At 36.3% G+C, this 13,819-nt stretch overlaps 1 protein-coding gene across 3 annotated transcripts in view; it reads right to left on the bottom strand.

Annotated features, from left to right (window-relative positions):
• Positions 1 to 1,732: 1,732 nt before the first annotated feature.
• FAM114A1 (family with sequence similarity 114 member A1) overlaps positions 1,733 to 13,819 on the bottom strand; it is a 38,039-nt gene continuing 25,952 nt past the window's right edge. Inside the window, exons 9-14 of one of the 3 annotated variants that reach the window (XM_074822333.1) lie at positions 13,243 to 13,328; positions 11,916 to 12,083; positions 10,522 to 10,661; positions 9,209 to 9,281; positions 6,451 to 6,504; positions 1,733 to 4,869 (exon numbers count right to left, since the gene is read on the bottom strand). In XM_074822333.1, coding sequence (XP_074678434.1) covers positions 4,768 to 4,869; positions 6,451 to 6,504; positions 9,209 to 9,281; positions 10,522 to 10,661; positions 11,916 to 12,083; positions 13,243 to 13,328 — 623 coding nt within the window. In that variant the 3' untranslated portion in view covers positions 1,733 to 4,767. The remainder of the gene's footprint in view (positions 4,870 to 6,450; positions 6,505 to 9,208; positions 9,282 to 10,521; positions 10,662 to 11,915; positions 12,084 to 13,242; positions 13,329 to 13,819) is intronic. The other 2 variants (XM_074822335.1, XM_074822334.1) reach the window with 2 other exon arrangements.

Genomic DNA, 13,819 nt, shown 5'->3' with positions numbered 1-13,819 from the left:
GTCTGAGAGCACCTCCTCAAAAGGCTGGAAAGGGAAGCTCTGAAAAGGAGATCAAAGTGGGGAGACAAGGAGTCCTTAGCAGATGTGTGCTCAGGGACTTTTGGGGTGCAGGCAATAAATGGAGAATGAGCACTGCAGATCCAGAGTGATCAAATTAGCTGTCTTCTTCCCTTCGAGCTCTTCCTCTTTCAATGTTCTTATCTTCGACTTCCTTCAAGTTCATGCAAATTTTCATTTTACTTCAGAAGTGCCATTATTCCAGTTCTGCTGGAACTAATCAGATGTCTTCTCTTGTTTATTCTGAACAATGCTGAAAAATTGAGAGCATTTTCTCTAATGCAACCTGGAAAATTGTTCCTCTTTCCAGAGAGCATGTCCTTTTTTTTTTTTTTCTTCCTTTGAAAACCATTTTTTCTCTACCACCTTTTTAATACAGCTCAATTTTTAACATTTTATTTTCAATTTTTTAAAACTGCACACCATTGTCAATATTATGAATGCTGAAGTAGGAATCAGAGCACAGAAAATGTACGGGTCACACACTAAAAGCAGCTTCAGCAACAAAGGTTGACCTGAGACAGAAAAAAAGGGTTTGAAGTCCAGAGGGCCTTCCAGTCAGACTGTGAGAATTTCAAAGTAGGTCAGACTGGCTGATGGTGTCATGTTAAGCCTTGCTCTGAGATGGTTTTAAAAAGAACTCAGGAAAGTCCTTTTCCACTCTACATTCTTTTGAGACTAACAGAAAGGACAGGGCTGTCATTTGAAACAGAATGTCTCAAAGATAATCCTATGAGCTGGGTGACTGCTTGTATGATAGAAACACTTCTGTGAACTTGAAAAAAAGCAAAAATCTGTATGTGTCACTCAAAATACTGTGGTGTTTCAGACTCATTAAAGTTGTTATGAATACTGACTGGCGGGTGATACTCGAAACATCATCAAAAAGCATCTCAACCTGTAATGACTATGATTTCGTATTATATGATTGAGGCACATTTTAGAGGAAAATATTAACGGCTTCAGTAGATGGTCTAAGCAGCATGAAAAAAGTGGAAGAGACAGTTCTTTTGTTTAGCTGTCTCAAGCAATGGATGTTGGAGTGTAGGAGGAAATCATGGGGAAGAGATGTTTACACATGAATAGACTATACCCTCAAAAGCAGCAAACAACTTACAGCTTGCTTTTTTTTTTGTTTGCCTAAAAAAAAGAAAAGCAAATACCTTCAATATACAAATACAGCAAATGACTTGTCTAATAATTTACTTTCAGCTCACCCTTCTGTGATGACCTGTAATAGCGGATCATCTGCAAGCTGTAGGTATGCTGACATTGCTTTAAGTTTCATCTTGATAAATTTCTCAGCTTAGTGAGTGCAAAAGCCTACCTCCTTTGTCTCTGCATAGCAAAGTGTGCTCAAAAGTGAATGGAATGCCATGAAAAACAGATCTGCTCAAGAGAGCGGGTAATTTTCACAACCTTAAGTTATTTTATAAATAAGTACTTAAAACCTAGTAGTTTGTCAAGTGCCACTGAGTGTACTGACCTGGAAAAAGGTGGTGATGAAGAAAGGAACACTCTCTCCTAAAAGTTTAAGGCAACATCTGTTTTTGTCAGACGCTCAGTAAAATCACACTCATTCCAAAGGTAAATCACAAAATCAGAAAGTGAAAGACTTCATCGAGTACATCCTCCCATCACATCATTCTTCAAAACATTCTTTTCTAGTATACTGTTTCAGTTTAGTATCTCAAATGATTTATTTGACTGATGGAAAAATACAAACTAGTGTAAACAAAATATTCTGGTTACATCCACACAGTACCTTTCTACTGAAGTATTATTTACCTAAAATTGATTTAAAGATGTAACATTCAGTTTTCTTAGGACAAAATGCTTGCATCTGAGATCAGATGGAGTATCCCTATGCTCATATTCTGCCCTATTTCCCTTCCTACATTGTATGGATGTAAATAAGTCCCCACGTTATTTTTTACAGCTTCTTTTACTTTAGGGTAAGGTACTTTATTCAATACATACATAATTTAAGCAAGACAGTGAAACCTTTAGTAAGGAATATCTCAGACAAGCAATCTTTGTCTTAAGAATGCCCCTCAATGATTTCAAACATTATCCCCTGAGGCTTTTAATGCTGTGTTGTTCAGCCTCTGCTAAAAGGCACTACTATTAGTCAACACATTTCTCTGACAGGCTTAGCACTATATATTCTGCACTGCATTTCAGAGAAAAAAAAAAGATCCGCATTAAAAAGATACTAAATTAATTTATGTCTGATAATATTAACTCAGCATAGGAACAGTATGAAACAGCTATTGCTATGTTCTATGACTCGTTTGGCAGTAATATGATGTTCACAGGTATCTGATGCAGAGCTCCATTCCAATGTGGACAGAAAGGCTTCTTGATGAAAAATAATGATCAAATTAAAGTAAAAATAAATCCAGGGTGTAATGATTGATAGGTGAAAACACTAGACTTTTCTTGACAGTCTTAATTTGAAAAAAACCCCAAGCTTTTAACCAGGTGTTATATTCTGCTTGCCATCATAGAACAACAGAAAAAACCTTTTTAAACAAATAGGCCTTTTTACAAGCTACTGAATGCTTTCACTGGTGTCCAGATCTTGAAAACTGAAAACTGCTCATAATCAAGTATATGGAGCAAGTACATGGTCCTCAGTAATCTGTGCTGAGGAGCTGTTCTTCTAGGTCAAAGTGTGGATACAAGAATGACCACTGGCCAAGTAAGTACAAGTGTGTGTCTCTTCCAGCAGCCAGCCAGGACTGCTAGAGGAGTCTGCTTATTCCCCTCAAAGTGCGGAAGCCAGAGATGAAGTGTTTTGCACCAACTAAACATTATTTTGTAATACACTTTTGAAATTACGCTTTCAGAAATAAAGCAATGCCAGATAGAAGTGTCATGGATGTAACGGTTGGTGGGAGCTGTATGCTACCTTTGGGCTAGTGAGTCTGCTGACTGGTTGCACTTTCCTGTGTCCTGCTTTCTCCCATGTTGAGGTAATGATGTTAGCTGTTCAATATGGCATAAATACCAATGCATGTCAAGCTTTGTTTGCCTTTCAGCTGTTAAGGGGCTTTCTTATTTTTGTTCACATTGCTTTTTTTACATTCTTTGCAAGTAGATTTGAAGACTGCAGCCCTTCTACTTACCAGGAAGATCTGTTAAATTACAGGGTGGCAGAAAATAGCTTTTGTGTAATAAACCTTATTTCAGGGATAGTGAAAATTTCATCTCTAAATAACAAGTCACAATACGTGTGAGAGCAGAACAATAGTGTAAGACACAAACAGATCTTTCTGTCCTCTTATTTGGACTCAAAAAAGTTACCATGTGCAAAGCAGATATCTGGTTTCTCTTTTCTAACAAACAGGAGAGTATTTTCTCATACTCTATTTCATTATTTTTATGATGTATGAACTATGCTTCTATGATTAAACATATTCAGATGTTAACTACAATTAAAAAGCATTTAAATACAATTCACGAGTGTATCGAGGAGAAAAATACAAAATAGCTGAAAGAAACGTAATAAACAATGAAAATCCAGGAGAACGGGCTACATAAAATATTGGAAAGTTCTTCCTGTCTACAAGGTAAACTAGCCTAAACAAATTTGGAGGCTCACAGCTCAGGATTTTAAGCTAAGGATATGGACAAATTATCACGGTTGCTACTGTTATTATGAAACGTCATTCCTACTGCTCACTTATGCTCTGTTTAACTACTGCTCTGACATATGACCTCCCCACCCAAAGCACTTCTCTCATAACTTCTTTTCACAACTTCTTTTCTATGCTCAAAACCTGTATTTCTGAACTGTCAGGAACTCCATTTGAGAAAAAGTTTCATAATGTTTGAAGCCCAAATTAAACCCCAAAGTGCTAACCTGGTAACGCATCTGAGAGGAGATTATTTGGGGATGTTTCAACTGCCAAACAAAAGGGAAATTTTCTATTCCTTGCACATTAAAAAGACTACTTTGGCCTGTGGTGTTGTTCAGCCATTGGAATTAAGAAATAGACATGAAGGAATATAAAATCATGGGTCAGCAAATATAGAGCTTTACCTGTACTCTTAATTGGCTCAGAAAATTTCTCTTCAATATAAATCTTATGCATATCCTCCATAATTTTCATTTAGTAAAGTTAATACCTATTACTGTACAACTCTTTCAACACAGAGTGTTATGTAAGTGGTACATATTATTATGATGTTATTATTTGCTAATGTAAATAATATTTAACAAGCACAACACTAACATAATTTGTTCATGTTGGCTAAAATTAAATACCAAAACCAACTTTTGAAATATACATTTTGAACTGAAAGTTAGGATACAAACAATAGAAATGGTCATTTGGGCTGAAATGTTTTAAAAAACTTTACATTCTAATTTGCTTCATACATCGTCTACAACTGAATGGGTCAACATTTAGAATCTGTATTTAAGTCAATGCTAATATCAATAAACTTCAGTTTAAATTAATGCAAACGATATACTCTAATGGAGATGAAATTACTCACTTTACTAACTATTTCTAAAGTCTAAAAGTCTGAAAGAGTTTAAAAATGTTGTTTGATATTGTATGTGCAAAACTGCGTTTAGTGTCTTCAAAGGACTCTTAAGTGGCCAGACATCTCTCATACCAGCTCCTCTATCTGCATACATGAAAGACATTAGGTCTGTGGTTTCTGTTAAGCCCACTGGTGACAACTGCTGGGAAATGGTCACTCTTGCGCTTTCAAACAACCGGTCTGGATATGTGAAATTTGCAGAACTGGAAGCAATAGCTGGAAAGCATCCTGAATATAAGTAGTGCTGTTGCAGCCCTAATGGGGAGAGAAAACATGTGGTTCATCAGTATAGCTGTTATGTATTTCAGGAATTACATTATACTTTTTAAATACACTTTTTTTTTTACATCTGCATCATGCTGTAGTAGCATATGTATTCACACAAGATTTTACAATCTATAGGTAACGAAAAAGATAAATTACAACAGTTTACAGCTAACAAGGAGAGCCTGAATCACTGTATAAAAATCTGATTTCCCCTCAGTTTGAACTCTTGGACAGTTTTGTTTGTAATGTGAGTAGAATAAAATGCCACAGTGTTCAGAAGTAGATTTGACTTTTTATTTACAAACCAGCTATCTTTCCATGAACAGAACTAATTCTGAATTTGCTGTATGTGGAGAAAGTGTCACTGAAATTAACACTTTGAATTTTTATAATGTTTTAACACATAGTACTATTTTTAGAATTTCTAATACTGAACAGTATAGCAGCTTGTAATTCTCCATGAACCTAGGCTGTACTAATAAATATTTGTATACAAATACGGGATTTAAGAAGTACAAAACATCATATTCCACAATTCTGGACATTCCCAGATTTTGCAGTTCCTGGAGCACAGAAAGATACACCAGCTGCAACAGCAAATTTACCCTATAACAAAAGGAACCATATAGTAATCTTTACTACAGCTCTATCCAACTTCCCATGATTTTCCTTAAAGGTATTGTTAATTCAGTGCAAAATAGCTTATTGTAAAATAACCTTTTCCTCATTTTTAAGGGAACACAGCTATTAGATACAGAATGACAATTTGTAGTCATGACTATATGTTTGTTTATGTTTAAAGAGAAGTGTGATCTAATTAGCGGAATTAGAATTTGTGCTGCCGATAGTACACATTTTGGTACTTTATGAGCATACTGCTCCCTCTTGACCTCTTCTCGGTAAAACTGAGGCACATTTTACTCACTGGGCTTTTCTGAAGAAAAATAGCTCATGGTGTCTAATAGAAGAGGTCACTCATAGATCATGGTTTCTAATGACAGAAATCACTCATGATCACACACATTTTGGTGATGTCTGACACATGGTTATCCATGTGCTGACCAAGTCTGCTGCTAGACAGTGACTCTGTAGAAATCTAAATGCACGTGGATGGGAAGCACTGTAGCACACCTGCAACTCAGATTTTTAAAAAAAGAATAGTCTGAAACTATCCGTGAATCAGAAATACTTTGCAATATTTGAAGTAGGTAACAGAACAGTAACAACAGACTTATCCCAGGCAACTTGAGAATAGGTTAGAAAAGGCCTAAGAAGCACACTACAACTTGTCTATTGTGCTCTGACTGATGCAGCAGAATATAAGAGCTGGCCAGCCTCATTTCAGTCACACGGTTCTCAAGAATCCTCAGTGAACGCAATATTACTACTATAGTATTTGTGGGAGAGGCTGTACACAAAACCAAGAGGTTTATGAGCTGGCCCTGAACAGCCAGATTGATATTGTCATTACTTTTTATATAGTTCTTTCTTCAGACATAAACGCAACTGTTTAATTTCAAAATCATTTTACTAGAACATTTTCCTAATGTGAAAAAAGCGAAGGCTTACCTCTAATAGCACACGGTTGATGATGGGGTTAAGAACCTCTGCCTTCATACTGCTCTGTAAACCGGAAAATAGAATGAAATGCCAGGACAAGAAATACCTTTAACAGAAATATACTGATATCTGAGAAGTGGTTTTATGACTTCTATAAAGGTCTTGCTTCACCTTGATTCTTATTCAGACTGTTTATCACAGTATTCCTTTTAACTGTGTCTACATTTCATACACACTTCAGTAGACCCTACATATTTCTATCACTGAGTACAATGAACTAAGACAGGCCCTGAGTTTTACTTTTTCATTAATTCATGTACCACAGAGTTTCAAATTGCCTGGTTTCCCGTGGATGTGAGATTTATGTGATGACATTGTCTGTTCATCTGTTTGTCAGTGCCCTTTTCATCTCCCCCAAAAATGTTTGTTTACACCTTGTTCATTTTCAAGGAAACAAGAAGGAAAAATACAGGTCAGAAGGAAAATGAAGTTCTTAGAAGTTTCACAAATATCTGTTAGGAGGAAATGAAAGGCCCAGATTAGCACCCATACAGGAGGAAAACAAGCTGAAACTCAGATCCCCAAACTGGAGACAGTATATATTAGGCTGGGCAATGCAGGCTGGCCAGTAAACGTAGCTTAGCATGCACAGCATTTTCCTCTACCACCAGATAGGAATAACGATGGGTATAATGAGTAGTGACACTACTAGAAGCTAGAAAACCAAGATTCATCAGTCCTCTGCTTTTTAAAATGGCAAAAGTTCTTTCCTTTTTTTCTTCTCGCTGTTCTTTGCATTGTGTTTTTTGAGAACGACAGTAACCTCCAGCAAGAGTTGCTTTCTTTCAATACCGAACAGTGGACCTTATTAGAACAAAGGAAACACCATACTGAAGGATTTCCACTTACAGCCTTGTAGCTTTCACATTACAGATTTAAAGAAACATGAAACACCTTAATTTTAGTTTGGAGAAAGATGGCAGAACAACAGGAAGGTGGTGAGAGAAAAGAAGAGCAATTTTACTGTCAGTTCCTAGAAAATCCATTACAAAGTGCAGTGTTTAGTTGATTATCAATAAACTGAAACAGATAGAGAGCAGTATCAATTAAATACTATTGGTTGTATGGATCAATAAGTTAAAGTTTGAAAGAAATCTTGCATAGCAAGCAAAGCTGTTATTTCTTACTTCTGCATTACTGCTCACTCAGAAACCTCACCAACGTTATAGACTAAGTGTACAGCCAGCACTACAACTAATGTCTGAATTATACAGATATAACTATAGGGATGGCATTATGTTTGAAAAAACCAGTATTTTCTGTTCTAAGCCATTTCTCAGTTTCCCATGAATTAATGCACTTTGCAGGATACTGGCATGTGTTTGTGAACCTGGGTGCTGTTGGCAGGTTAAGGAGGAAGTTGAACCACCGGGACATGCAGAAAGATGTATTTTCTACAGTCCTGTGTGACAGGTGCTCCTTACTTTCCTACCGATCATGGTGAGCAGAAGGCCCACATCTTCCTCAAAAAGCTTACAGGGACAGGAGAGAACATAAAGATCACCACACTGCCCTACTAAAACTCCCTTCCAGAGAGTAGTTTGGCAGTGGAAAGTGTCTTTGTGCTCAATTTCTTGTGTGTCCACACAAATGTCCACAAAACCAGTCTGGTCCTAAAATCTGAGTACAGAGTTGATAAGAACAAAACCTAGTGCAATGCTTATGAAAGCTTTAGTTTCCAAATTTCTGAGCTGGGCCAGCTTAATATTTCATGTGTGGTTTATTTTTATATGTCTGTGCATGTATTTATTGCTAGTGTCACACAAAGATATGCTAAAATACAATCCCAAAATGCAAAATAAGCAGTTTCTCCCTGAGTAATGGGAAGGAATGTAAATTATTCAGAATAAAAGCAACCCAATAGATCATGTTCTCTACAAATAACTCTGAAAAAAACTTGCTCAGAGATGTGTTGGAAGAGCTCATGGGAGAACTGGTAAAATTTCCTTTGATGTACATTCATGTTTTCATGGAGTAATCAGGACAGCCAGAGTTTGTGCTTCTCTGACATTTACAGAACAATTTCAGCAACAGCACAATTTTTGCCTCTGGATCCTGCTAGAATACTCAGATGTCAGTCATCTTTGAAACATCTTGAAAGGCAGGATAGTATTTCTAGCAAACATGTTCACAGATAAATGGATGTTCCTAAATGGAATATCTTGAGATACAAGACAGAGTGATTTTTTTTAAGATGGATGATCAAACAGATTTTCTAATCTCTTAAACCTTTTGAAAACACAGTGGCCCTAGGCCAGGGGATTTAGCAAAGGCTAAGAAGACAGCTCGTGAAACCATCTTAAGGTACTGGAAGTGTTATCTGTTAATGACTTTTACACAAATGCATTCAAAAGAGATAGGCTGAGTAGGAGAAGAAAATATCATCAAGTTGTGGTACTTCAAATGTGGGGCCCTTTCGGTACAAGAAGATAAGAAGTGCTGAGTGGTGATCAGGAAAAATGGGAAACGGTGTCTAGAAAGAGGGATTTTAGAAAGCAGGGGACACACTGCAGTCTATCAAGGCTTATAAACTTTCTCCACAATTGGGAATCTGCTGTAAAAATGCTGTGTGTCCTTGACCTGAGGAAAGAAGTGCCCTCTTTTCTGGTACCTCATGCAAAGCCATCGGACTCAGGTAATAATCTGTTTCAAGAAGTGAACTATGTTAAAAAAAGCACAAATGCCACAGAAAATGCTGTTATCTTACCCCAGCTGCTGTTAAAGAATCGGAAAACTTCTTTGATAAAGATGAAACTTCATTACACATGGCACTTGTTAAACTGGTATAAAATAAAGAAAGACAAATAGAAAAATACATCCTTGTCATGTCAATGGATAAAAAACCTATGACTGTCCCAGGCACAAACTTCATCTTAGAAGTCAAGAATGGTCTTAAGTCAATTTTGCTTCTAGTAATTTTAAAAATATTTTGGGGTAGACTTTGTTCATGGTATAGTTTTTATATTCCTCCACTGAAAAATCTGTTGCTGACTACAGCAGCAAAATGATGTCATGTTGGCTCAAACACCAGTCCTTTTTGATAGGGCAATGTTTCAATTTTTTAAATTCTAAAATTCTAGTTTAACTACTGTTTTTCTGATGATTGCAGTAACATAACTCCTAGAAATACTGTTGGAAATAAATCAAACTTTAATGAGAACAGTGAGAAGTTTCCTATCTAAGCAATAAAACATTTCTCTGCACTAAAAGAGGAAGTACCCTTGTGGTTAAAATATGAGAGAACAAGGAGATCTAGTTCTATTCCTAGAACTTTCACTGTTTTGCTAAACATTCACAAGTGCCTCACACAGAACCTCAGCCTGCAAGGTGCACCATACCTTAGCTCTAATTCTGAAAATACTTAAGTACTTTGTTTTAGACTGAAGTGTTCCCTTGGACTTTGCTATTGTTACCAGCACTCCTAAGAATAAAAACTTGCTTAAATATTTTACTTACTTAGGACTCAAGTGCTTAAAACATCCCAACGTCAAAACCCATTGAAATCAGTAGACTCTATTACTACAGAGAGCTTGAGATCTGAATTTTGAGTCCCACTAGAAAAACTGGCTTCTTGAATTTATGTATGTTTTGTTGTGGTTTACTACAAAGTTACTGACAAATGTGGTCTTATTGTTTAGACCTATGGATTGATTTTTGTTTATTTTTGGCAGATAAACACTATATAATGAAACTCTATTGGCAGATACTACGACTGCCTTATGCACTCTAAAAGCAAATTCTATATATGCTAGCACAGTATCTTTTGCAGAGGGAACAGGAAATGCAACCCCAATCAGCCTGTACATTCACTTGCTGAAGTGGAAACAACTTTCAGTCTGTGAATAGGTCATGTTTTTGTAAACATACATATGTTAGCCATGTCAAAAAATAACAGGTAGCCTATGTAACTTGACCACATGAGAAAAGAGCACCAGGATTCCATGCTGTTTGTTGATCTATGAACTTCTGCCTTCAGGTGTCAAATGTCAAATGTTCATATATGAAGTAGATAATACTTACTTTGTCAGTACTTTTGCTTGATCTTGAGCTGTTTTTTCTACTTCCTGCCCATGTAGAATTAATTCTGCTACTTTATGAAGCTGTTCAATACAACGAGCAGTTACCTCAGCCAGACTTTCAATGGACAGCATGTAGATTTCCTTAAATTAGGGAATAATATAATCAATAATAACAACACTAATAAGTATACATCTAGATACATACATATAAAAGAATTTGAAACATAGGAGCCCTCCCCGCCCCAGATGGAAATACCACCCCGTACATAGTGAAGCTATATCAGCCATAATGCCATCCTCACAAACAATACTGGAAAATGAAATATCCACAGATTATAAAATACAGACCTTATACTCATCCTGAAAAATTAGTAAGAACAAGTCTACCATTTATTTGGATGGGAACAAGGTCAGGCTCTCGGATTTTCTAACATAGCACTTTTAAATCTACTCCTAACAAACACAAAGATCCCTTAACTCTAGAATAAGTCATAATTACTTTCATATGGAGCTAAAAGTACTGAGTCATTCCTCAGATGAATCTCCAGAGTAGAAATGGATAATACTCCCAATAAAAAAGTGGCTTTTATCAGCAATGATAAAAAATTCTACCTAGCACTATGGTGTTACAGCTTTCACAAGCTGATGACAGCTGGAAATCTGCAATCACATAAAAATCTGTAATATATACAGTGTGACTCTGTCTCCTTCTTTGGACCTTTATTATAAGAAAACATGACAGATAATTTCTTTATTAGAATTAATTTTTAAAAACTTGACAAAAATACCAATCACATTTAATATTGCTATAAAATATTCAATCACAATTAACCTTATCAACAGGAGGGGTTGTCTGAATGGACACTATACTTTTAGCCCTAAGAGCGATCTTTTATAAAGAGAATGAACACTTGTGAGTCGCCTGAATAATATTTTCATTTTGTCAGTTTGTGATTTAAACTGTTTAAGAGTTTAAATAAGGTTTGAAAATTTTTTCCATATATTGTCACTGGGAGAAAGGGATGCCAAGGAATGTTGAGATACGACTTTCAATGTGCTATCAACATTACACCACAGAATCCCTCAGCTCACTGTATGTTGTGTATATACATGCAGACACAGAAAAGCATAGATATAAAAAAATAAAAATTATGTGATAGGCAGAGGTCCTGCTACTTTGATATTTACTTATGGGAACAGACTAACATTAAAAATATTTATGTAAGTTAGTTTCCTAATCGGTCTACAGTGAATAGATTTTTTTTTTTTCTTAATACTTCCATGAGTTTAAAAAATAAGGACAACATATGAAACCAACACACAAAGATAAAGAAGTAATCTTATCAAAGTATGACAATTCATTTAATGAAACTTATCCTCCAAAAGCTATTTTACCTCCACAGTTTTGCTTTTATCTACTTCTGGTTTATCACTGTCAATTTTATCTTCTTTTTCAGTCTCTTCTTCACCAGGTTCTCCAGGTTTTTCTTTTAGCTTCTCTTCTATGTCTACTGGGGTGGAAAAACTGGCTTCTTCCAGCCATTCATGAGCTTTTTTCCTAGCCTGCCAAACAAAGAACCCAACCCCAGAGTTCAGTTCCAATAGGGAATATCAAATGATGTTCCTGAACATTAATTAACAATACATTTAATTACTTCCTTTTTACATTCAGAAGTCTAAACATATCAAGCCTCTATGTGGCATTTAGTTAAGTGTATATTTAAGAAACTGTAGGGAGAAGTATTTCTGACTGTACAAAGATGGATCAGCCAGGGATGATTCCTCTCCAGGTATGATATTCCTAACCAAAACATAGAGTTGGCGTTAATACCAAAGTTACTAATATTTCAGCCTTATGAGGTATCTTTCAAAGGAATTTAAATAGAAATAATTTTCCCAAATAAAAAAATAAGAAGGTAGTACAAAAAAAAGGAAAAAAAATGGAGAGGTAAGAGAGATGTACTAAATTCTTAAAGGAAAAATAAATAGAAAATCACTGTATCTTCAGCTGCTTTCGCAGGCATGAAAGTAGATGAAAGTGGAAAAACCTTGAAGTTTTATACAACTTAGAGACTACTGTTATGGTTAGTAGGAAATTTATGATGACTCTTTTTTAACATGCAATCAAATTAAAATATGTTAAGACCTAAGCCTAAGCTAGTTATCCATAATCTGTCTACATAGTCAGAGAGATAAACATATGTCTGAGCCTAAGATCAGCAGGTGAATCACCTTTAAAGGGGCCCAATAGTACGGATGGGACTAGTAATGTGACTAGCTTCTAGCCAACTAACTTTTAGATGATTGAAGCTAGATGAGATAAATTCAAGACTTTGCTTCTAGCTAAGAAGGTCTGGAGAAGTCCCTCAGAAGAACAGACATGATGAGCAAGAAAAATAACTCTGAAGCTGACCCTTGTTCCCAGTATGTAAGACCAAATCTGCTGAGCTCATGAACTCTGTTCTGCTGAGACATCCCTGGTTCAAAGCTTTCTAACATGGCCCATTGTGCTAGCTAGTCATTACAACTGTACTGCCTTACTAACCTCACTTCTTCTACGAAAGCTTTTCTGTATTCATCATTTAAGTCCCACCCTCCTGTACTTTGCTTTCTGAACTGTCTGGACTGAGCTAGGTACTGCTCTGTGTCAGATTGCAGAACAAAGCCCCCCCTCTTTGTCTTTGTCCAAGAAAGAGAGGGCAGTGCACTAACAGGTGCTAACCTTATTAAGTTTGTCAGGAGTAGCAGCAACGTGCAATTCAAACAGCAGTTCAGTGAGCATGCTGACAAACTCTTCTCCCATATCTGCTGCAAGAAAAAACAAGACGATTTTTGTTAGGGTGTTATCACTGCAATGTTTTACATGATCAAATACATCCAGTCAAATAGTTTCCCCAAGCACTCCAGCACTTGAAAAACAGTGACAGTGATACAAGAAAGGGTTGTGTGGGTGTGGGCGTGTATACCCTCAAATAAAGAAGAGAACAAGAAACAGAGATACCTGTACAACCAGATATGCTAGCTTGACACTTCAACTACTCTTTCCACCTCATTCTAAATTCCACTAAGTTTCACAAAAACAGGTGAGAGGAGAAGCTGCATGATCCCTAGTTACCTGACAAAAATACATGACCCACAAAACAACTAAAGAAGAGATACTAACCTCTTCTTTCAAACCAAGGAATAAAAACTGCAGCAGGGGCAGATACAAATAAGTTTCAGAGGAAGCATACTGGAAAACATGTTCTCTATTGCTCTGTCTGCAAATCACAGCTAAGAGGTATGTTTTCTTTCTATTT

This window comes from Strix aluco, chromosome 4, assembly GCF_031877795.1.
Source record: "Strix aluco isolate bStrAlu1 chromosome 4, bStrAlu1.hap1, whole genome shotgun sequence".
NCBI lineage: Eukaryota > Metazoa > Chordata > Aves > Strigiformes > Strigidae > Strix > Strix aluco.
This window is presented reverse-complemented; position numbering and strand designations above follow the sequence as displayed.